The sequence below is a fragment of the Diospyros lotus genome, chromosome 14 (genome assembly GCF_014633365.1).
Source record: "Diospyros lotus cultivar Yz01 chromosome 14, ASM1463336v1, whole genome shotgun sequence".
Classification (NCBI taxonomy): domain Eukaryota; kingdom Viridiplantae; phylum Streptophyta; class Magnoliopsida; order Ericales; family Ebenaceae; genus Diospyros; species Diospyros lotus.
Window position 1 is genome coordinate 17,646,483 of NC_068351.1, and position 23,967 is coordinate 17,670,449.

Genomic DNA, 23,967 nt, shown 5'->3' on the forward strand with positions numbered 1-23,967 from the left:
CCTCTGGCTTGGAATAACATCAAATACAGTGGCAGTAAAGTTTTTGGTGGGTTTCTCTCTATATGGATTGATAAGAAAAGATCCATTTTTATTGTTTGTCTATGGTTATATTTGTTTCTTTTGGCCTCTTATTAGGGTACGTAATTGTGTTAAATGAAGAAATAAATAGAGGCCAAATTGTAACTTTCATGATGATTACATGAAGAGCACCCGTTGTGTAGTAGACGCGTGAACTTTTTCAATTGGGTTAGTTTTGGGTGTTACATTCTTTAGGAGGGTGACTTCCACCCGTAACTTTGGACTTGACTATATAATAACGCCGTTGATATTTATTTGATTGAGTTGAAATCTTTAAAGAAATAAGAAAATGCTATTGGTACATCATTGTTTACACTTTGAGCTATATAATGATGTTAAAATATCTAAAATGCCCCTCACCCAATGCGGTGAGGGGCTGATGTAAGGCCCGCTTTCGAATATTTCCGTTAGCATAAGATTTTCGAAAGAATGTCATTACAGTGATGATATTAAACAAACCATATTAAAACAAATAGGAAACTAAATTAAAGTCCAGTTACATTTCTAATATCTCATTAGATTAGGCTCGAAGGCCATACAAAATAAATAAGAGGCTCTAGTGTTAACTAATCAAAATAAAAATCATTTCATCTCAAGGCTCACCAAAATACTAATCAGGATTTTCAAGTTAGGACACGTCTCCGTACACCACTATCCCTAGACCTTAGTCCCACTGGACTTGTCCCCAACAACAACCTTTCTTTTACTTGGAATGGCAAAGAATATCAAGTGAACTACAAGACTCAGCAAGTTCAAGACAATAAATAATGAATAGGATCTAAGAACATGGTGACACCAAAAAGAGTAATCAGGGGTTAACAGTTATGTACAAAATTCATAGTTCATGAATTTATCAATTCAAATTTAAATATATCATGCCACTATGTACCACTATGAAATTGTGCATAAAATTTCAATGTTAGTATCAAATCTCGTAGGCTCCCAAGTCATCAATCAATACATGCAAAAGTACATCATTTCAATGTCAATATCAAATCTCCCTGGCTCTCAAGCCATTAATCAATACATGCAAAAGTGCATCATTTCAATATCAATATCAAATTTCCCCGACTCTCAAGCCATTAATCAATACATGAAAAAATGCATCATTTCAATATAATCTCACAAATAAATATTAAGCCAACCTGCCTGGCTATGGCCACCTCGTTCCACACCAGGTGCTCTAGGGTATCCTTTCCCTTCGTGCAAAATAATAAGTACGCAAAATATATATATGTAACATATACATGTATGCATCATGTATGCATTTTTCAACCACATGCATTTAAATTCTTGTTCCTCAATATTTATACTTTCAACACCACTTACCCATACCGAGTATTTTACCATCATCAGATAGATTCAAAATATCTTACTTCAATGCATTTACCACATTCAAGATGTAAATTATAACACAAAAGTAATTTTGGGATATGCTAATTAAAGTTAAAGCTTGATTCAACATTTGAGGAGTATTAGAGATTTAATATGTTATTTTTCCTATCTTATAATTTCCTTGAATTCATTTAACTGGTTCCAGTATACAACTACTTGCATTCATGCTCGTAGTTCAATCATAAGAAAGGATGGCAACCCCAAAAAGAATTTCATATCAACGATTCCTTAAATTTTAAATTTATTTTGGGGTGATTTCAAATGATTGATTCAGGTTTGATATTTGATCAATTGCTCTAAACAAAATTTTGAAATTTAAGTTCAAGAACTCTAGTTTCGGGAACATCAAATGGATTCACAATCGGAATTATCCACCAAAAGTTATTTTACAGAAACTACAACAATGCAGAAATCAAAACAGTGAGATTCTAGATTTTTTGCCAAGATTAAATGAGCCATTACAAGCTAAATATGAAGCCAAACAAGGCGAGTAATATATCAAAACAAATCCTAAGATGTCTAGTTTACATCCCAACAAATGGATCTCAATTCGGACCTGGAAACAGAAAGTTATAGGCCAAAGAATATCATGTGGTCAGATTATACAAAAATAATAAGCTACGAATATCTTGGCAGAAATTAATCGGGTTGTTACAGGCTCAAAACGTAACCAAATCATTCAAATAATATATTGAATTGAAGCCTATGAAGTTTAGTTTCCAAACATCAAATGGATCTTAAATCGGATATCATCAAAAGGAGATATACCTAAAAGAATGAAGTATGGTTAGGTCTGCTACAGTAATCACGAATTTGAATGGCACATTCGAATGGTTTCTAGCTCATTCAGATGGTAGGGAAATTCATTGAATGAAGGCACTATTGCATTCGAATGATAGACAAAAATTAGAGAAATTTGATTAGCTTACATGAAATCCATTTGGATGTGGGAGGAATTCATTCGAATGTGTTTGATGTAAATTCGGATAAGACTATTCTTGCAGTTTCGACATCGTTTGGTAATCTGGGCATAAATTCTTATCTGAGCTCCGATTGAGATGATTCAAGATGATATGGAAAGAAAAGAAAAAGATAAACAACTTTCATGTTTTGAGTTTTAAGAGATTCGGGCTTCATCAAGGTCGAAATCTAGTTTGAAGTTGCTACTATTTCGATACATTCAAATGTGACTATACAGTTTCGACAACATTTGGTATTCTAGGCATATAAGCATGAACTTGCAGCAAGGGCTTGTGGAAGGAGCTCGCGGCAAGAGTTTGAGGGAAGAGCTCGCGCAAGAGCTCGTAGCCAAAGATTGAGGCAAGAGCTCACGCAAGAGATTGAAGTAAGAGCTCATGGCAAGACTTAGGGCAAGGGCTCGAGGAAAGAACTTGCGTCCATAAGGCTTGAAGTTACTATCATTGTGATTTATCCAGATATGGCTTCCTTTTGAGTGTAATATTTATTGGTATGATTCGGATGGTTCAAAAGACATTCAAATGAGCTTGAATGTATATATGTGAGGGTTATTCAAATGGTTCAAGAGGGAGAGCTCCCATTCGAATGGTAGGGCAGTCATCCGAATGGTGCTTTAATTTGTTTACGCATATACATATATCTCAGCTTCTCGATACAAAACGAACAAGTCTTACATCCTTTCCTAAACTAGGGGAATGTCATTCCTTGAAGGAAATAGGGGTTGATACTATTCCCCTTCGAGACCTCAATAAGACCAAACAGATACCTAAATATGATGACTTAATGAACACCAACAGAAAGAGAACTATACACAGTAACAAGCATATATATATACATATATAATCCTTCACAGTGACTAAAATGAAGAGACTGATAGGGGACTCACACGGGAACAATAAATAAATAAGGGAGCTTGCACTGAAAATAAAAGGAGTGCAAGAAGAACTTATTTGATGATTTCGCTATACAGACTCCTCCTCAAACTCCTCTTGGCCAAAACGAAAAATGAGACGAGAAAGAATGAGGGAAGAAAAAGAAATAGGAAGAATGAGTTGCAGAAGGGGAAAGGCAAGCACACATCAGATAAAGGTCGCTAATTCAGATGAAGCATGAAGAGGGAAATACAACAGTCTGCAACTATGAATTGGTAAGAAAACCTAACTGCCCTTCTCTTCCAACGATGGACAAAGGAAGACCAAGGGTAAAATCAACATTTGCTGGCCAATTTAATTTATTATGATTTTCTTTTAAAAATTTTAAATCTCATTTCTCAATTAGGCTCAACCCATGCCCATGGGTCATTCCATAGCCCAACTCACTGACCCAAATAATTCTCTTCATCTAAGCCTATTGATAATATAATTAAAATTTTAAACACATTCAATAGCCCAATTCATTTGGACTTTTCTCATTTTTTAATCCCATTTGGATGGCTACCAAATTCTTATTTCCACTTACATTTTATTTCAAAAAATATATATATTAAATTCTCAATTAATTAAAACAAAAATTTTGAGTTCATAATAAAATACTCGAGAATGCCTAGACCCCCTGACGAGTCGTTACAACTGAGGCACGGTGAGGCGCAATGAGGCTAGGCAATAAGGCACGGGAAGTATTTTTGTCATTTGTGATGTATTGTGTAGTTCAAGATGGACATAATGATGTATCTATAGCATGATCCAAAAAAAAAATTAGTAATTAAGCAAATTTCTATATGATGGACCCGTACATCAAATATCATTATATAGAATTTCTGTTTTATATATCAATTTTTGTTTATTTTGAGTGAAACTAGTAGATATTTGATTATTGTAGCACATTTGTGGCTAAATTTCTTATACCCATTGACTGTGGAAATTATCCACTAGTTTTTCTCTTGCGGGGGGGGGGGGTTGGGGTTTACATTAGTTAAGGATACTCTTTTTTTTTTTTTTTTTGGAGTTGGCATAATCACTAGTTAAAGGAGATTTATTTTATTCAAGTTGTAGCCACTGTTCAAAGTTGCACAGCCACGCTCCTCGCTTGAAGCTTAACTGTTGGGGTGGGTTCCAACATCCAATTTCGAACTGGTTAAAGGTTTAATCTAAATGCAATGGCTAATGGCTCCCACCAATGGCCGCCTAGCACCAAGTGAGCTTGCTGTAACTTAACCTATCCATAAGACAAATCGACGTAAATACCTTAACTTTTATTTTTTTATTCACTTGGGGTGTTTGAGTTTCTCCTGATTAATCCTCAAGGATAAGTGACCTTCTCCCCTGATACACTCCTAGATAAATTCGGATACGGATACAATCTATACACACTCAAATCTGAATATTCAGCATAGTCCAAGCGGGATTTGCCATCTAGCCTTATTATTGTCTTCTAGCTAAATGTTGTCTTCCAACAATAATTTTACTTTCTAAGTCATCACACTGATTTGAACCCTGATACTTTATGTGAAACTCCAAATATTCTACCACTACTTCATGCTCGGTGGGGCAATTGAAATTGATTTAGGAGATGGGATTGTAACGACCCGTTGAGTGGGTCATAAATGTTAATTATATTTCGAGATAGCGTGTGTGCATGTGAACTCTATTTGATAAATGCCGAAAATATTTTATATGGGGTCTAAGAGGTAAGTTGTGGGAAATAAAATGTTTTGAGTCATTGCATGTGAGTAAATCAATGTATGTGTGTTATAAAGTGGGCTTGGACCAAGGGTTTAAAGCCTAATAAAAGTGTGGGTTTAAAATAATCCCATGGGTCTAATATCAATTGGGCTTTTAAATGGGCGTGGGCCATGTATAAAGATGGGTTTTATTTAATGAGATATATGTATATATATATTGTGGAAAATGAATGGATAAAGAAATTGAAAAAGGAAATAAAAATGCGAAATGTCCAAAGAAGGCTTATATGTGGGGGGGGGGGGGGGGGGAAGTTAATGGTAAAATGGGAACTTGCATAATAGAGTGAATATAGAAAAGAGAAAAAAAAAATGGAAGTAAAAAACTATTAATGGCATGAGTAGATTGGGTGTGTGTGTTATGTGTGAGGAGCAAAGATGGAATTTGGGATGGGGGGTGGTTGGAGAATGGACAGGCCGCCTATTCTCCCCCATATCTTTCTTTTCTTTTCTTTTCCTCTTCATTTATTGCTCCTTCTCTGTAATCTTCCTTCACCCTCTTCTTCATCTTCTTCTTCTCTTATTCTTCCATTAATTGTGATAGAATCAAGCTGTCAAAGTTGGGAGATTTGGTGCTCTTGGAGTGCTTCCTTTTCTTTTTGGCTTTTTCATCAACAAGGTAAGCATTCTTCTTCTTTTCTCTTATTTTTTCGTGCAGTGTATATCCTTATGTTTAATCAAAACTCTTGCTATCATTTCTTCAATGATGATTTTTGAAAGATTGTAATTAAATGCATTAGTTCCATGTTTTTCTCAAACCTTGTAGATTACCTTCAAAGGTGTCGTTGAATCTCGTTTTGGTTTTTATGGGGCTTATTTTCCTCATCTCTTATTCAAGGAATAGCAACTTGGGAGTTAGGGTTGTGTTCGTGGGTATTTGGAAGTTGGTTATTCATAGGTTTTCGATTTCGTATGAGTTCAATCAATTTTTTGGGCTTATATTTCAAAACATGCATTTTATATTTTGAAACATGGCCAAACAGAAATTTATATTTTGAAACATGCACTCTATATTTCGAAATATGTCTAAACAGAAACTCACTGCGCACTTTGTACTGAAACTCACTGAGCACTTTGGTGTAGAAGTCCAAATTAAAATCTATTTTATTTATTTATTTATTATAACCCTAACTCGATAAGCTATGATTTGGTATATTATGGGTAAATTATGGTTAAGATTTGACCCAGTTAGTGTCTTGTCAACACATCTCGATTATGATAATAGAATGTTAAATTCCTGAATAAGCCATATATGGAAGTGAATGAAGTTATATGCATGATCATAATGTGATGTGGCCTAGAATCCTAGTGGGTAAGTGTAGACATGTTATTGTGAAGTTGTGAAGATGCTTGTATGAGTATGCATATACCTATGTTGTCGTGACATACCTAGTGTTTTGAGTAGAAAGGAAGCAACTAGATATCCCCTGAGCATGACATGATGATAAAAAGGGGGCGATGTGTCCGCAAAGAAAGAAGAAAGAAAGGGAAGGTATTCCACAAAAGTGATGTGTCTGCAAAGGCGGTGTGTCTACATCTTTGTATGTGTAATATATAGTTTTGTACTATAGCTATGTTGATAAAAGGGCATTGTGCTATGGTTTAAACGTGTGAATGTTATCTTCCATGGTGAAATATGTGATTTGATGTAAGAAAAGTAGGTATGATATATATATATATATGTATGTATATTGAAGCATGGTTTAATGAAGAAAATATGATTTTAATGGTCTCTATATATGTGGGTAGTGGTTATTTACTTAAACTCTTATATTATGCATGCCTTCATATATCGACATTTTTACTATTTCTCCTTGCTTGTTATATGGTTATTGAGTCTTGTGGATCACTTGTTTGTTTTTTGTCATTCTAGATAAGGGCAAATCTGTAGTAAAATGAGAGTCTAGTGGGGCTCGAAATTAATTTTAGACATGTACTAAAATCTCTCCTGACCTAAAAATTTTGGGATTTGTGTGTAGGGTCAATGTCGAAGATTATTTCTTTTTATATGTTATTGGCGCCCTTTGTTTATTTTGAAAAATATATGGCTTCTAAAACCTTAAAAAATGAAGTAAGAATGATTATCACTCCTATTAGAAGTGAACCCATTTATTATATGAAGTTTTTGTTATGTTTGTTCTTAATCCCATTTGAAATTACCTTTTTTTAGATGTTCCTATGTTAGTGGGCATATCCTTAAGCGGGCCTTGATAAGGATTCCTCAACAATTGAAACTAAAAAATCAAGTAGGTAGTTGGTCAAAAGCTTCAGAAAATTAATTCTTGTCTATAATTTGAGATAATTTTAATAATTTCATCACAAATCATATTAACACATAATTGAATTACAGAGGGTAGAATCGTATAAGGAATCTCCAAGTTCTCATGGGTCCTGTTCGATGGATGTAGTTCTAGGCTTCTATACACAATATAAGTCTTGAAGATTATCCAAACCTTTTTAATTTTAATAATAATAAATTCCATTCCAAAAATATATATGTACACACACAACACAAAAATGAAAGTAAATTCATTCTTCCTAAGAAGATTCAAAGATTGATCTTTTAAATTAGAAAAGGCTAAGTGTAAGTATTATTATTAATCTTTTGTAAATGAATAGTCACTGTTTTAAATTTTATAAAATATTAATAAAAAGAATGGTAGATTTGTTTAAAATGCACTCACAATTTTTGTGTTTTTAAAAATAACACTAATCTCATTTTTTTTTAATGTTCATTACCTTGCTAGCTACACACATATCCCTTTACAATCAATTAACAGGGATAATTTTATTTAAAATTCCCAAAATGCCATCTCCTTCTTTACTTTCTTTCCATTTGTTCCAAAATTAAAAATAAAAAACTCAAAAAATTTTGGAACCATGGGCTCCAATTAGAACCCAAGCCAGATCGGTGGGTTTTGATCCCATGGAAGAACTCAAACGCTAGTTGGGTTCATTAAAACTTAGATCTAGTCAAAACTACAATATTATATAGAGACACACACATATAGAGAGAGTGTGTGTTAAGAATGGGTATGTATATAAAAAGAAAGATGTACAATGGGAAAGACTAAAAACCTAGTGCCGATAATATGATAGTGAAAAAAAAAGGAGAACGAATAAACAACGTGATGATAGGAAATATTAGGAGTTATTCTCTTCGTATTTTAATTTTTAGTTTGAGTTTTGAATTTATTTTTAATTTTGAGTTTTAAATATCTATTTTATAATTATTGAAAAAAAAATTTTGTCTGTAGCGTTTTTTGTGTTTTAAGAATTTTAAACGTGTTTATGATAAAAACAACTAAAATATTTTTTGTTGTTTTGAATTTTTTATATATATATATTTTCTTTTAAATATATAAAAGTAAATATATTTTTATTATTTTAAAAAATTAAAAACTAAAAAAACTGAAAATAATAAAAAAAAAAGTCTAATAAAGTCTAATCAATTGGTGAAGCGTTGGCAATTGAGAAAAGAGAGAAAAAAAAATTATCTCAGCCAAATTGTCTCCTGATTTAGTCTTTTAATCTTAAAAAAAAGTCTCATTTGTTTTAAAAGTTGTAAATAATTGACATAATTTAAGCAAAGCTCAAATGTAGTATTTAAAATTGAGAAAAAAATATAAATATCCAATATAATTTAAACAAATCTCAAATATAATATATAAAATTTACTCCTAAAAACCCCTCTACAAAATAAATATAATTTTGCATACACAAACCATGCTCTTTTGACCCTGTTGATCCGCACAAAACTGAAAAACAAAGCTAAATATTTAAAAATGTTATGAAAAAGTGCCCTATTTTTTTGGAAATTACTCATACAATTTTTTTTAAAAAAATTATTTAAATACAAAATTTTCTAAATAAAAGATGTATATTTGAAGAACACGATTTTTTAAATTTTCCTTATTAAAACGCAATTTTTGAAGTATATTCCCAAGTCATCTCTATTTATTTCTTTAACAGAAGTTACGAGAACAAAAAGATAAAACAAGTCTCTTTTCGAACATTTATTCTAATTTTTTAGATTGAAAATTAATTCTCTGTATTTCTTAATTATATTAGAATGTAATTCCCAGAATTTTTTTATAAAAAATAAAAACTAAAAATTTTACAAGAAATTAGAGTTAAAAACTGAAAATCATTTTACACAGCTAAAGAGGCCGTAAGGTTATTCCTGTGTTTCCATGTAACAAAGCAATTAAATGATCCCTACCAACAACTGAAATTCAAGCAGGGGGGGCTCTCAAAGATGCCATTGCTGCAATAATATGAGTTGAATTGGCTATCGTGTAATTTCATGCCAAAATTGTTCCACCACCAAAACCTAGCCAGCATTTACACATGAACGAATAATGGTCAATCGGGAAAAAGAAGCCAAGTACAACATCCCCTGGAGATCAATAAATACTATGGTGGTATTCTGTTTAGACTGGATGTTCAATCAGACACGTAATAGCTTCCGCAGTTCTTCTCCCTTCAACCCAACCCAGAAAACACCCCAATCTTGTTGAAAGTAAATCCCAACCCATAGAACCTCTTGCCCCTGATCGCCCCCAAATTGGATGGGCGTTAAAAAGTATTCAAGAATTCAGAAACACAAGGAGAGTATACTATACACGTTGCAAAGGGACGGGTCGGGGGGCACCGCGTGGAGACTGAACTGGGCAGAAAGAAAATTCATCCAAAGCCATGTCGAAGATAACCTCACCACGACTTGCATGAAAACCTCCGACTGATCGATCTTCTTTGCACCCTTCTGCTCTCATCAGGTTTATTTTACAATCTGCAGAATGGTTGCTAGCTTTTGATTGCCTGAATCAGGCAATTAGCGAGGAGTGCTTTCACATAGTTTGGTCAGATGACAAGGTCCTTGAATGTCTCTGGCTCCTCCAGTTTTCCATTTGACCAAATGGGCTCCCCACCATGACCAGCGTCTGAAAGGGCTGTGTCCCCATTCTCGGTGTCCGTCCTTATTAGGTTGTAGGCAGAGTTTGGACTGGCAGAGCTGTGTCTGCCTTCAAAGTATGTTGAGTATGGGAAGTACTGGGCACATCGTTCCTTCCATCCTACAAGAAATCAATTTTCAGGGTAAACAATTTTGTGGAAGTTTCTCACTTTTATCCAATCTTAGAAAGAGAAACATGGACTCGAAGAAAGACATTTTCAAGCTCTTGTAGAAATTCAAAACTCTGTCAACACAATCAACTAAATAAATATAAGATGGCTGCAAAGTCCTATTCCTTCACTTGCCTACCCTTTGCACTTTGATCTAGGGCCTTTATCCAGAGTTTCCAGAATAATATAAGCAAATAAGGCGCCTTGATATCTCACCATTGCAAATATAGAAAGCTGGATAAGGAGAATATTCAAACAAATATAAATCTTATAAAAGATAATCAATAAATTATATGTAAATCAAAGAGAATTCCCATGTACAAGCCATCACATCACAACAGTAAATCATTGAATCATCCAACTTCTGGCGCAAATCATTGAGCAATGATTTGAGATCAGAAAAACAGTGCTATGTCTTGGTTGTGTAAGTAGATAACACAACCAAGAGAATCACAAAATGCTATGTCTTTGGAAAGTTGATAAACTTTTGTATGGAATCATGAATTCCGTGATTCAAAGACATCCAAAGTCTTTGTCATTGGTTTTCTAGGAGGGAAAAAATATTAACCATAAGCTCCAAACTAGATATAGTAACGGTCTTTATTTTCTTTTTACTTTTGATAAGTTAGACTGAGTGAAGTATAGCAGGCTAAAAAAATTAAAGAAATGTGTTTACACAATCACTTTCAAGAAAAAGATATATATATATATATATATATAAAGAATGAACTATACATTTAGATGTCTTTAGGAAAATAGTATCTTTTACTCTGAGAAAATAACCTATTGATGCTTCATGGAAAGAAAAGTAAATGTAATGCAAAACTGTACATCATTTTTTTATTCTTCATGTGTTTTTGTTTTTTGTTTTTGATTTTTTTTTTTTTTTTTTTTTTTGCCTAATTGGGTGTTTGGCAATTTTCAGCTTTTTGGGAATATTTTGTTTGGGGTAATTTTGGGGTGTGTCTTTGTAAGAACAATTGTTTTGTTGGGGTTCCTAAAAGATTATTGGCTTCTAGGAGAGGTTATTTGCAAAATAACCCTTCCAAGATAAAGAAAGCTTGCAGCGGCCTTATAAAGTGGGTGATCCCTATCAACTTGCACTCGGAGTTGAGGCGCAACTTGCACAAAAACAGAGGAAAGAGGGTGTGGATTACGACTGGACGTGTGTGACAGGGCTTCACCTATGGTTTTAGGAACAGAAACAAAGAAAAGACTCGAAACAAAGGCACCAAAAGCAGGTGACAAATGCTCATAGCACAAAAAATTATAAAGAGGGTGTGGATTACGAGTGGACCGTGTACCTTTGCGGAGAGAAACAAGAAGGCTAGCTAGCGCAGGATCCACGGCAGGAGGAACCACTGACGGAGAGAGTGAATCAGGAGAATCCTATTTTGGAGGAATGATGGGGCCGACAATAGGCTAAGGACGACGATGATATGTAAGAAGTGGAGGATCCGTGGAGTGTGGACCTGAAGATAGCAGTGGGGGATCCACACAGGAGGAGACAGACGTACCCAAAGTGGGCAACGAAGAGAAGAAAAAGGATTAGGTAGTACCTGGTCAAAACTCTGTGAATTGGGTTAAGCAACCGAAAAGAAAGACTATTGTTCAAAGAATGTGACATCAGTAGATATAAGATAGCGGTTCAACTCAGGAAAATAACACTTATAACCTTTCTGCAAGCAGGAGTAGCCTAGAAAGATACACTTGAGAGATTTGGCAACAAGTTTATCCTATCCAGATGAAAAAGAATGCAGAAAATAGATACATCCAAATACACGAAGAGGAACAGAATAAAATGGCTATGTAAGGAACAAAAGAGAATGAGGAATTTGGTCATGTAGCACAGGAGCCGTGGGATGACCAATAGATGGCTGAGACGCTTGGAATTTAAAGAAATCCTCATAATCAACAGTAGGTAGGGTTACCATCGGAGGGCCTAAAGTTGGACTAGGGGCACTCTGGGCAGTAAGGGCCGCTCAAGATGTCTGAGATGTAAGAGGGCAGCTAGTCGACCACGCTTCTTCCAACACTTATCTTCCTCATGCCCTTTCTTTTTGCAAAAGTTGCAATGAGGGAAAGAGTGGCTACTGGACCAACCCTGATTATCACCTAAAGTTTGAGACACAAGAGCAAAGGCCTCGAGAGGGGTACCTGTAAAAGTACAAATAAAGGAAGAACAACTAGCCATATTGAGCATTCTTTTATATATATTTCATAATAGGATTAATGGACCCAGTCAAGATCTGATGGCAGATAGGCTCAAATTTAGGCTTGAGACTGGATAAAGTAAGGACCATAAATCGTTTTTCCCCCTGAGAATCATGAGCAGCTTTGGAATGAGAGTATGGAAGAAGAGCTTCAAACTCCTGCATGAGAGAACGCATCTGGACTAGATAGGATTCCATAGAGTGACCTTGTTAGATGTTCTTGATAGTGTGGACAACTGTGTAGAGACGCTGAATGTCGTGGGTATAATATTCAGCGGCTTCCGTCCAAACCTTATAACAAGTTTCAAACGGCCAAAATAGTTGCAAAACAGAGCGATCAATGGAATTTCACAGAATATTACACAATTGAGCATCAAGCTGTTCCCATCTAGCTTTGTTGGCTGGGTCGACATCATCTTCCTTCGTGGTGAGATGGTCTGCTTGTCTTTGCCCCTTGAACCACAGTTTGATAGAGACTGCCCATGAAAGATAGTTGGTAGACCCTATCAACTTGTCAGAGGTGATAATAGGGCTCCCTATGTTGGAAAGGGTAAAGGGTTAAGAGGCAACAAATGTTGAAACGGACTCGTCACGTGTAGAAGTGATGTGACTGAGGTCAAACATGTCGAGGACTGCAAATTAGATCTGGAAGGAGCAGTGAGCCGCGACAAAGGCTTGCTGGAGCACTAACAAAGATGAACAATGACGAAACCACCAAGATCTGGAGGGACTTAGGGAGACAAGTCCAATGGCGGTGACGGTGTCGCGACCAGAGCACCGGAAAGAGAGATCGGGGAAAAAACGTCTAAACGCATAGATCTATTAGGCGACGCATGAGGCGACCAGCGATGATAGGGCTCGAAGCTAGACTGATCTAAGGCCGATGATGCAACGACGACGGGGAAAAGTGGGTGTGGCGACCAAAAAATGGGTGCACATGCCGATGGTTCAAATGTGGCAAATCTGTTGGGCAGCGCGTGCAAGTGCATGGGGCGGCCGACGGCGATGGGGCTCCGAGGCTAGGTCGATCCAAGATCGGTGATGCAACAATAGTGGTGGCACGAGCAAATGGTGGTCGGAGAATAGGCTGATAGGCAGTGCGTGGAAGATGGGCAGAAAACTCGTGGCGACGCGTGGGGCAGCCGGCGGCGATGGGTCTCCGGGATTGAGCCGATCTGATGACGGCGAACACTATGGTGGTAGTGGTGTTGGCAAATGATAGCTGGATAGTGTAGGTTTGGTCTTAACAGAGGCAGTGAGGAGAGAGAAAAGAAGTAAAGAAGTTTAGGATTTGAAGGCCGCTGGAGAAGAATACACAACGGCAGCTTATGATTTTCTCACCGGTGGCTCTAATACCATGTGAGAATTTAGAGAGAGATGATTTGAAGAGTATCTCTATTAGTTACTGTTGGAAGAAACCGAGATATAAGTCACGAACTAAACTCCTAGATCAAGGAGTTTAGATAAGGTAGCAGTCCTAGATGGGGAAGGAGTTTAAAGAGATCAACAGCAACTAATATCAGCAATTTTATAGATATATCTAATGTGTATTTATAAAATTAAATGAAGGTTATCTACAGCTGTAAAGTAGGAGTATTTTTAAGAGATTTTTTAGGTTTCTCTTTGTATAAATATCCTCCTAAAGCTAATGAATAATTTATGGGTGAATGATTGATTTCCCCTAGATATTCTTTCATGGTATCAGAGCTAGATTCTTGTTGGCCTGATTTTTCTTAAAACCATCCCAAGTAGACGAATTGAGTCTCCAAGATGGTCGATGACTCCAGCAATGAGGTAACAACCTCTAATCCTCCTCCGGCAAGGACTCTTCCTATAGCTCCATCTCTCACAACAACCTTGGAAAGTCCTTCTCTTTAGATTACACAACATAAACTAAATGGAACCAATTTCCGAGTAAATTCAATGGAGCCTAAAATCGGTAGGACATATCTCTTCTACAAGACAACTTGTGAGATATGGAAGGTTGTCCAAGAAATATATTCTGATCTAGATAATTATGCCCAATGTTTTCAAGTTAGATCTCTTATTCGAACCACAAAACAAGGTACAAACTCGGTCACTGAATATTTCAATACTTTAACAGCTTTGTGGCAAGAGATGGATCTCTTTTATGAGATCAAATGGGAGTGCACAGCAGATAGTAGAAAATATGGTAAGATGATAGAGAAGGAGAGAGTTTTTATTTCCTTTATGGCTTAAATTCAGAGTTGGATGAAGTTAGGGGTCGGTTGCTAGGGATGAAACCCTTCCCAACCATTAGGGAAGCGTTTGTTGAAGTAAGGAGCGAAGAAAGTAGGAAGAAAGTTATGCTCCCAGAGTCCGGACATCCTATCAATGAAATCTATTCCCTTGCATCAGCCCTATTATACTCTAAAGGAGAGGCTGCAAGAGAAAAACAATGGTGCGATCATTGTAATCGACCTTATTATACTCAAGAGACTTGCTGGAAAATCCATGGAAAACCAGCAAATTGGAAGCCTAGAAATCAAAGAAAAGGAGGACATACAGCAGGCCAATCAGCCTATATGGTAGAAGCCGAGAAGGAGAATTCAACATCTTTTACTCTTACTGTAAATCAACTGGAAGTTTTGCAACAATTAATCAGTCAATCCCAGGTGTTCAAAACCGAGAATGCAGATAATCCTACTCCTGTGGCTTCCTTAGTCACACAAGGTAATATTGCACACTCTCTTGTATCTCAAAGAATTCCTACCAGCAGTTGGATCATAGATACAGGTGCCTCAGACCATATAACAGGTTCTCTATATTTGTTGTCCAATTTTGAATTATGTGATAAACCTATGAATGTTTCTATGGCTGATGGTACTATATCCTTGGCAAAGGGAAAAGGAACAACTGTGATAGGAGGTCTAATGCTTAAATCAATTCTCTATGTCCCAAACTTGCAGTGTAACTTAATTTCAGTAAGCAGGTTGACTAATGACAGGGATTGTTGTATAATATTCTCCAAATTGTCTTGTGTTTTTCAGGATCTATCATCAGGAAAGATTATTGACAATGCTAAGATGAGAGGAGAAGCCTATCAAACATCAAGGCATGATCATTCTACTGCATCTAGGTCTCAATTTTTATATTCTTTAGCTCTTGTTTCAGATTCAAACATTATGTTATGGCATCAGCAGTTAGGACATTCAAGTTTTGAATATCTTAAATTCTTGTATCCCTCTTTATATAGCAATAAAACTCACAATTTGTCTTGTGAGCAGTGTATTCTTGCAAAACAGACCGGAAAATCTCACCCTAATCATGTTTATACTCCTTCCACACCTTTTCACTTAGTCCATAGTGATATTTGGGGGCCATCTCACACCTCAAATCTCACTAATACACGATGGTTCATCACTTTTATTGATGACCATACAAGGATGTGCTGGGCATTTTTAATGAAAGAAAAATCTGAAGCGTTTTCGATATTCAAAAAGTTTCATCACATGGTCAAGAATGTGTTTCAAACCTCAATCCATGTCTTCAGAACCGATAATGGAAGAGAATACTTCTGCAATGAGTTTAATTCATATTTAATTGAGCATGGTATCATTCACCAAAGCTCGTGTCCTTATAACCCCCAACAAAACAGAATTGTTGAAAAAAAAAATCATCACCTACTTGAAACAGCAAGAGCCATGATATTTACTACTTCTGTTCCAAGTTCATATTGCGGGGACCCAATATTAACCTCAGCCTATCTCATCAATCGCCTACCCTCCAAAGTCTTAAAGTTTAGGACTCCTTTGGCTGTCCTTATTGACATTTTCTCTCACCATGACAGTGTCCTAAACTCCCTTACCCCTTGAGTGTTTGGATGTACTGTTTTTATTCACCAAAGTCCAATCTCTTCATCCAAACTAGACCCTAAGGCCATCAAGTGCATTTTTGTGGGATATTCTCCAACACAACAAGGATACAAATGCTACAATCCTAATACCTGCAAATTTGTTGACTCCTATGATGTATCTTTCCTTGAAACTCAGCCGTTTTTTCAGCCAACTCCTCACCCAGAAAAAATTACCCATTGGACTCCTCCGGTTCTGGACTCTTCTTCTTTGATTCCTCCCGCTAGTTCTAATCCAATAATTCCATCACATGTGTCTGAATTTGATCAAGGGGGAGAGAATGAAAGAGACCAAATTCCAAAGAGTGATCAAATTCAAACTGAACCAATTCAAACTGAACCACCACTATTAGTCTATTCAAGGAAGCCTCGTGACACTCAGTATTAGCAGCAGTCCATATCATCTGAATCGAGGGTAAGTCCAGAAAAATTACAAAAACAAGAGGTTGAAAGGGAGGTTGATATTCAGGGAAATGGAGAAGGGCAGTAGCAACATGAGCAAGAGTATGATCTAGATGTTCCCATTGCTTGGAGGAAAGGAATCAGAACTTGCACTAAGTATCTAATTTCTAAATTTTTGGGATATTCAAAACTATCTTCTAAATTCAAGGCATTTGCAGAAAGCATAGATGATGAGGCTATCCCTAAGGATATTTACAGTACACTACAAGAGGAAAAATGGAGGAAAGAGGTTATGGAAGAAATGCTAGCCCTCGAAAAGAATGACACCTGGGAAATAGTGGATCTTCCATATGGAAAGCACTTGGCAGCAAATGGGTTTTTACCATAAAGTACAACTCGGATGGGAGAGTAGATAGATACAAAGCAAGGCTTGTAGCTCAAGATTTTACTCAAACACGAGGCCTTGACTATGAGGAAACATTTGCACCGATGGCCAAACTTAACTCTATCCAGGTGTTATTGTCATTAGCAATGAATTTGGACTGGAAACTCTATCAACTAGACATAAAAAATGCTTTCTTTAATGGTGAGCTGGAAGAAGAGATCTACATGAGAATTCCCCCTAGTTTTGAAAGGAAAGACACAAGAGGAAAGGTATGTAGATTGAAAAAATCCTTGTATGGTCTAAAGCAATCTCCTAGGGCATGGTTCAAAAGGTTTAGTGACACACTAAACCACCTAGGATATAAGCAAGGATAAGCAAATCACACTCTCTTTACAAAAGTTGATTACGAAGGTAAAAAACTATCCTAATAGTCTATGTATATGATATAATCATCACAGGAGAGAATTCTCAAGAGATAGAAAGGTTGAAACAGCAATTGAAAGAAGTTTTTGAAGTAAAAGACTTGGGAGAGATGAGATATTTTTTGAAAATTGAAGTAGCAAGAAGCAACGAAGGTATTTTTCTGTCTCAAAGAAAATACATTTTAGATCTACTAAAAGAGACGGGAAAGCTTGGTTGTAAGCCTATAAGCACTCCATTAGAGCCTATCTGGAAAAATAAAAGGGAAAAAAATGAGGAACAACTGGTAGATGTTGGAAGATTTCAACGTTTGGTAGGAAAATTAATTTATCTATCTCACACTCAACCAGATATTGCGTATGCAGTGAGCATCATTAGTCAATTCATGCATTCCCCAACCAAAAGACACCTAGAAGCTGCATATCATATTCTTAGATATTTGAAAGGGGCGGGGCTCCCAAGAAAGGAATGCTATTCAAGAAAAGCGAGGATAGAGGAATAAGGAGTTATGCGGATGCAAATAGGGCCGGATCCGTTGAAGACAGTAAGTCTACATCAGGGTATTGCACTAAGCTTTGGGAAAATTTGGTTACATGGAGGAGCAAGAAACAACAAGTTGTGTCAAGAAGCAGTGCTGAGGCCGAGTATAGAGCTATTGCACAGAGTATTTGTGAGGTAATTTGGGTGGAAAGGCTCATGAAGGATTTATCTATTCCTATAGTTGGACCTAAAGTTCTCTACAGTGACAGCAAATCAACTATAAGCGTAGTAAATAATCCAGTGCAACATGACCGGATGAAACATATTTGAATTGACAGGCATTTTGTTAAGGGGGAGCTGGAAAGTGAAAATATAAAATTGACTTATATTCCAACAAAAGATCAAGAGGCAGACATCTTGACTAAAGCAATGCAAAAGCAGGGTTTTGAAGAAATAAGAAGCAAGCTGGGAATGATTGACATCTATTCACTAGTTTGAGGGGGAGTGTTGGAAGAAACCGAGATATAAGTCACAAACTAAACTCCTAGATGAAGGAGGAGTTTAGATAAGGTAGCAATCCTAGATGGGGAAGGAGTTTAAAGTGATCAACAACAACTAATATCAGCAATTTTATAGATATATCTAATGTGTATTTATAAAATTAAATGAAGGTTATCTACAGCTGTAAAGTAGGAGTATTTTTAGGAGAAATTTTAGGTTTCTCTTTGCATAAATATTCTCTTAAAGCTAATGAATAATTTACGAGTGAATGATTGATTTCCTCTAGATATTCTTTCAGTTACAAACTAAGAGATGGAACACATATATATACAACTATCATGACATCATCATGACATAAGCCATGGCATCATGCTAACTATCTTTATATATAAGTCAACAGTAATCATTTCCTAGTTTGTTGTATCCTCCCTCTATAAGAAGGGAGGATAGTCATGGATTTCCAATTACAGTAAAATAGAAATTCTTCTTAGTTTATAAATTCACACAAGGGATTTAAACCAAGTGAAATGTATAGAAAACGATTATCAAAGTTCTACAGAACAAGGGGGCAATCAATGTGAGACAAAGGAATATTTCTCAAAGCTATTCAATGAAAGTGGAGAAGCACATGTTATGTAGTGGCATCTTAAGAAACTCCGAAGAATATAGGAATTAGTGGTTGTATATAAAAATTTATCCAAATGAATAGAGCAAGATATGAAAAGATGAAGAATAGTAAAATAGTTTAATTGGATGATATCCTGATAAAAGCACAGGAATGAAAACAAGAATAGACCAGTTTTTAGTGAAAGAAATTATTCATATGTCCTTAAACCAACAAGGATGTTGAACACGTGGTGAAAGAGCATTTTATGACTATTTATAAGAATAAAGAAGATGTTCAAAGTTGTAAAAATTATAGAGGCTTCCCTATGAAAAATTAGGAGAGGATAACTGAGTAAAGGTTAAGGAAAGAAACTAAGATCTCTGAAAACTAATTTAGTTACAGGCCTAGTAGGTCAACAGTAGAAATTATCTATTTATTGAGACATGTAATGGAAATATCCAGATAAACAAAAAGATTGCATATAATATTTATAAACTTCATAAAAGCCTATGACAAGTCCTTCGAGAAGTCTTGTAGAAGTGTTGGAAAGAATGTAGACTAGATTGATTATATACAGGTTATTAAGAACAAGCACCATCGAAAGAAAACATGTTAGGACGTTTAGAGAAGATACTACCATTTTTCCAATTACACTTGGATTGCATCAAGGCTCTCATTCAACCCTTACCTCTTTAATCTTGTGAAGGATGGACATGAACCCGTAAAGCACATTACAAAGGAACTTAGTGCAACCATAGAATAAAACACAAAATAAAAACAAGGTTATATTTAATAAGGTTTGAGTTTCCCAATTGGAGATATAATGCTGGAAACACGATTAAGATGGTTAACATATGAAAAGAAGACTGAAATATGCACTTGTGTGGCAAGTTGATGAAATGGAAGAAGTTTGTAGCAAAAGAGTGAGGAAGACCAAAGACAAATAAAACTTGGTGGGGAACCCTTAATGGCTTCAAAAATATGGCTACGGATAGGGATGGCAGAAAGTTTGAAATTTATACAGCCGCTCCACATAGTGGTTTAAGCTTGTGCTGTTATCATAATCCAAAATTTTTAATTTGTTTACAGATAGAACTTACTAAAATAATTTGAAATGAAGAAGAAATATTTGTTTTTGTTTTTACATAAATCTTTTAGATTTATCTAGTAACATATTGGTATCAAATTATGTCAACTTTTTGAAAGAATATCTGTATTGTTTTGTTCCTCAATCAGTACACTTTGAAGGGGTAATCTGTATCTGATTCTGCCGATATCCATGTTTCATGGGTGAAAGGCGAAAAATGAATTTATTTCAACCTGAAGAAGCTACAACAAGATGAGGAAGAAAGAATGGATAGGTTAAAGAGAGGAAGACTAACATCTTGGCTTTCCTATGTAATTTTGACCCTAAAAAGAAGAATGAGGAGATGGATTCAGGCAGTGAATCCACTAATGGGTTATTAAGGTGTTATTGATCATATATTAAGCTTATTAACTACTCCCTACAATTGGACACAGGGCTGCAAAACAAGTTTAACTTAAAACAGCTAAATTGCTCCAAAAAAACAAACATAAGCTCACTTCTGAGATTTGAGGCGTATTGACAAACTACAGAAGATTCAATTCTCCTCTTCTTTCTATTAGCAAATTTCATAAGTTGGATTGTAAATTTAACTATCGTTGCTTAAAAACTTAATCCTGAATTTGGCTGTAATATAGATCTCTACTAGTCCTTCAACACCGTTGAAGACTGACAACTAGATCTGAAATTTGATAACGTTTTTTTTTAATTACTGTTGCAAATATATAATTCTCCATATGAATTTTACTTTATAATGCATCAAAATTCACATCAATAATTGTAAATAGTGACAATTAATAGTCATTAGATAAAACTTGCAAGAGCTGGTGATGGCAAGAAAGCAACAACATTACTTCTTAATTCAAATTACAGACTTACTTAATGCTGCATCATGGTCGCTCAAAGTTGTACCAAGTAATCTATGAACTGCTATGCAATCTTTAAGTTTCCATTCATTGACTGGTCCAAGTGCTCCATCTCTAATTTAGTGAAATATGCAGAATTCAATTCAATTGTTGGTATCCAGCAAGATATCCATGCAAATTAAAAAAAAAAAAAAAAAGCAATTGAACACAAGTTAACGAAACTTAGTGTACTGGGAGACATTACATTGAAACCACATTGTTGGATGAATCTTCTATTAGTTTGACTGCCTCAGCCCTCCTGCTACTATCTAAAGAGTATAGCATATCTGCTGCTGCTGCTCTATGCATCAAAGAGCCTGCAAAATGAAAGACGACATGAAATAGCACAATATGAATAGCCATTGATGAACTTGCATATTGGATGAGAAAGGTGCCGACCTTCATGCTTTTTAAGAAAAAGACTGTTTGCCTCTAGGATAGATTTCCCGTGCAACTGACTGCCCAAAAAAGAATAAAATGCCAACAAAAAAGAATGTCCATTACTATACACACTGTTGTCAAACAAAACACATGCGGAATGTCCAAGAAAACCTTAAAGTAGGTCTCTCTGCCTCTAAGACAGCCCAAATGAGTTTCTCAGTTTCAGATACTGGAGCAGGCATATCCCCCAATTTATGGAAGAATCTTATCTGCAAAAACAAAAGGTCTACATTCAACAGATGTGGTCAGCAAGTCATTTGTCAGTTTTATCACTGCATGGTTTGGATCCAGATCTGGACAGAATACAGGAGGGAGTGGGGGTAACTCAATCTAAAATATTTTTCCCATTTTATTCAACGGGTCAATGACAGAAACACATACCAAGCAGCAATGTGAATTTGGGTTCTCAGCATTCAACCGTAGAAGTTGCTTTACAGCCTTCAAGGAAAAGAAAAGAAAAGTACATGCACTTAGCCATACATGAAATAGCATAGTTAATGCATTTTCATGACAATACAAGGACCATAAGAAAAACATACGCCCAACATCTATGCAGGCACAAGCCAGTCCAGAAGAAAGGGAAAGGGACCTACATTGAATGATGCTTCTTCCTTGATATTTTAATGATTTATCAGTCTCCACATACTCAGTGGAACATTTTCCAGTTAATGAGCAAATTAAATGCCTTCATTTGTTTGAGGACTTCAACTAAATTGATGGCTTACACTTCTAGCATTGAATGTATTCCTCCTCATTGCAGTCAATCCAATCCCGAATGAAGGAGGGGGGTTGCATCAGATAGCTGAGAGCCAATATAATAATGATGAGATCTTTCAACGTGAATTCTATACAAAGACTAGGTGGCTAGAGTTCATGTAGCCGGGCCCACCTAGTGGAATTAAGGCTTGTGAAAATGATGATGGCCATTATGCTTGCGGATGAATTCGTAATTGGAAAAATAAAAATATAGTATTAAGAGTTCCAAACTAAAAACATAACCACCTGAAAGGCAAGCAGAATCTTTTTCTTTCTCATATTTAGTTCGAAAGAAAGCAAGTGTGTCTCTAAGGAATCAGGTGAGTGCTTCTGAAGCAGCTTCAAGTACTTTGTAGCTTCCAACAATGGGTCTTCAACCTTGATTAATTAATCAATATGCCCAAGTTAACAAATATTTAAGCAGATAAGAGGATTCCAAAAAAGACCCAGGAACTCCATAAGCGATCAAGTAGATACCAGGAAAACAGAAACAATATCACAAAAGAGACGGGACGCAAAAAGAAGAGAGCAAAAACCTTTAACAACTTCTCCCCATTAGGATCCAGATCTACTTGTTTGACATGCCGTTTTCCAGACTTAGGGACACCACTAAAACTCAATTCTTCATTTTTCACTTCTGCCACCTAAGTAAATTAAAAAATGGTGAACTGCAAGTAATTCAGGAAGAAACATCCTTAGACAGTAAAGCAACAACCACATACTTTCTTAGCTCGAGCTTCTGCCTTCCTCTGCTTTTGTCTCATTTTCTTCTTTTGAGAAGGAAGTAACTTTGACCTTTCATCATCTTCATCAGCTGCCAATTTTGGAGGAGAACTGTAAAGTTTTATATAGCACCTGCATAAATTGAGACAAACATTAACGATAAGACAGGAGAAGAAAAAATTTCAGGTGATCGATGAACTACAAGCAATAGAATAAAACAAGAACTACATTCCTATTGGAGTCAAGGGAACTAAACATCCCCACAATGTTATAGAAATTGGAGCAGGTCAACTAATTGTCGCATCATCTGAAGCCCATTACAATTACCAAAAAAAAGAAGAAAAAAAAAAAAACGTTCACCTTATAGCTCCACTAGCTGCTTTGTGAAAATAATCATGTGAATGCAATTGATCTTGAAATTTGAGCATTTCAACATATGTACGTAGAGTCATCTTTCTCAAGCAATAAGAATGGAAATCAAACTGGTCTTCTGTGATATCTGCATAATGTTTCTCCACAGCTAAGAATTTTTTCAAAGCTCGCCCAAGATCCCCTTGTCGAAAGTAACTTTCTCCAGAAGCAAGTTCATACCTTCCAAGTTTGGTACTTTTACATAATTAGAACAAGCAACTAAACAGGAATGCATTCATTCCACACCAGAAAGAATTAAATGTGGAGCTCCAAGATAGACGCACCACATGCATTGCATATCATGAAGGTTATTGTGCTGATCTCCATCTTTTGTGAACAACACAGCTATCTTTTCCGCCAATGCCACCTTTAAAAAGGAAGGTTCCACATGAAAATGTATAACAGCAAAGAGGAAGTTGCATAGGGGAAAAAAGAATATGACATAAATGAAAATATATTGTTATATATTTGCATTGAATAAGCCCAAAGGATCAGTGGAGATCAGTCAAAGCC

General features: G+C 35.8%; 1 protein-coding gene across 3 annotated transcripts in view; it reads right to left on the reverse strand.

Annotated features, from left to right (window-relative positions):
• Nucleotides 1-9,362: 9,362 nt before the first annotated feature.
• The window catches only part of LOC127790798 (N-terminal acetyltransferase A complex auxiliary subunit NAA15-like), a 93,426-nt gene continuing 78,821 nt past the window's right edge, over nt 9,363-23,967 (reverse strand). For all 3 annotated transcript variants that reach the window (XM_052320488.1, XM_052320489.1, XM_052320490.1), the window contains 11 exons: nt 23,739-23,821; nt 23,404-23,634; nt 23,043-23,175; nt 22,857-22,964; nt 22,567-22,698; nt 21,946-22,002; nt 21,676-21,773; nt 21,523-21,581; nt 21,329-21,440; nt 21,098-21,198; nt 9,363-10,203 (listed from right to left, as the gene is read on the reverse strand). In XM_052320488.1, the coding sequence (XP_052176448.1) occupies nt 9,992-10,203; nt 21,098-21,198; nt 21,329-21,440; nt 21,523-21,581; nt 21,676-21,773; nt 21,946-22,002; nt 22,567-22,698; nt 22,857-22,964; nt 23,043-23,175; nt 23,404-23,634; nt 23,739-23,821 (1,326 nt within the window). In that variant the 3' untranslated portion in view covers nt 9,363-9,991. The remainder of the gene's footprint in view (nt 10,204-21,097; nt 21,199-21,328; nt 21,441-21,522; nt 21,582-21,675; nt 21,774-21,945; nt 22,003-22,566; nt 22,699-22,856; nt 22,965-23,042; nt 23,176-23,403; nt 23,635-23,738; nt 23,822-23,967) is intronic.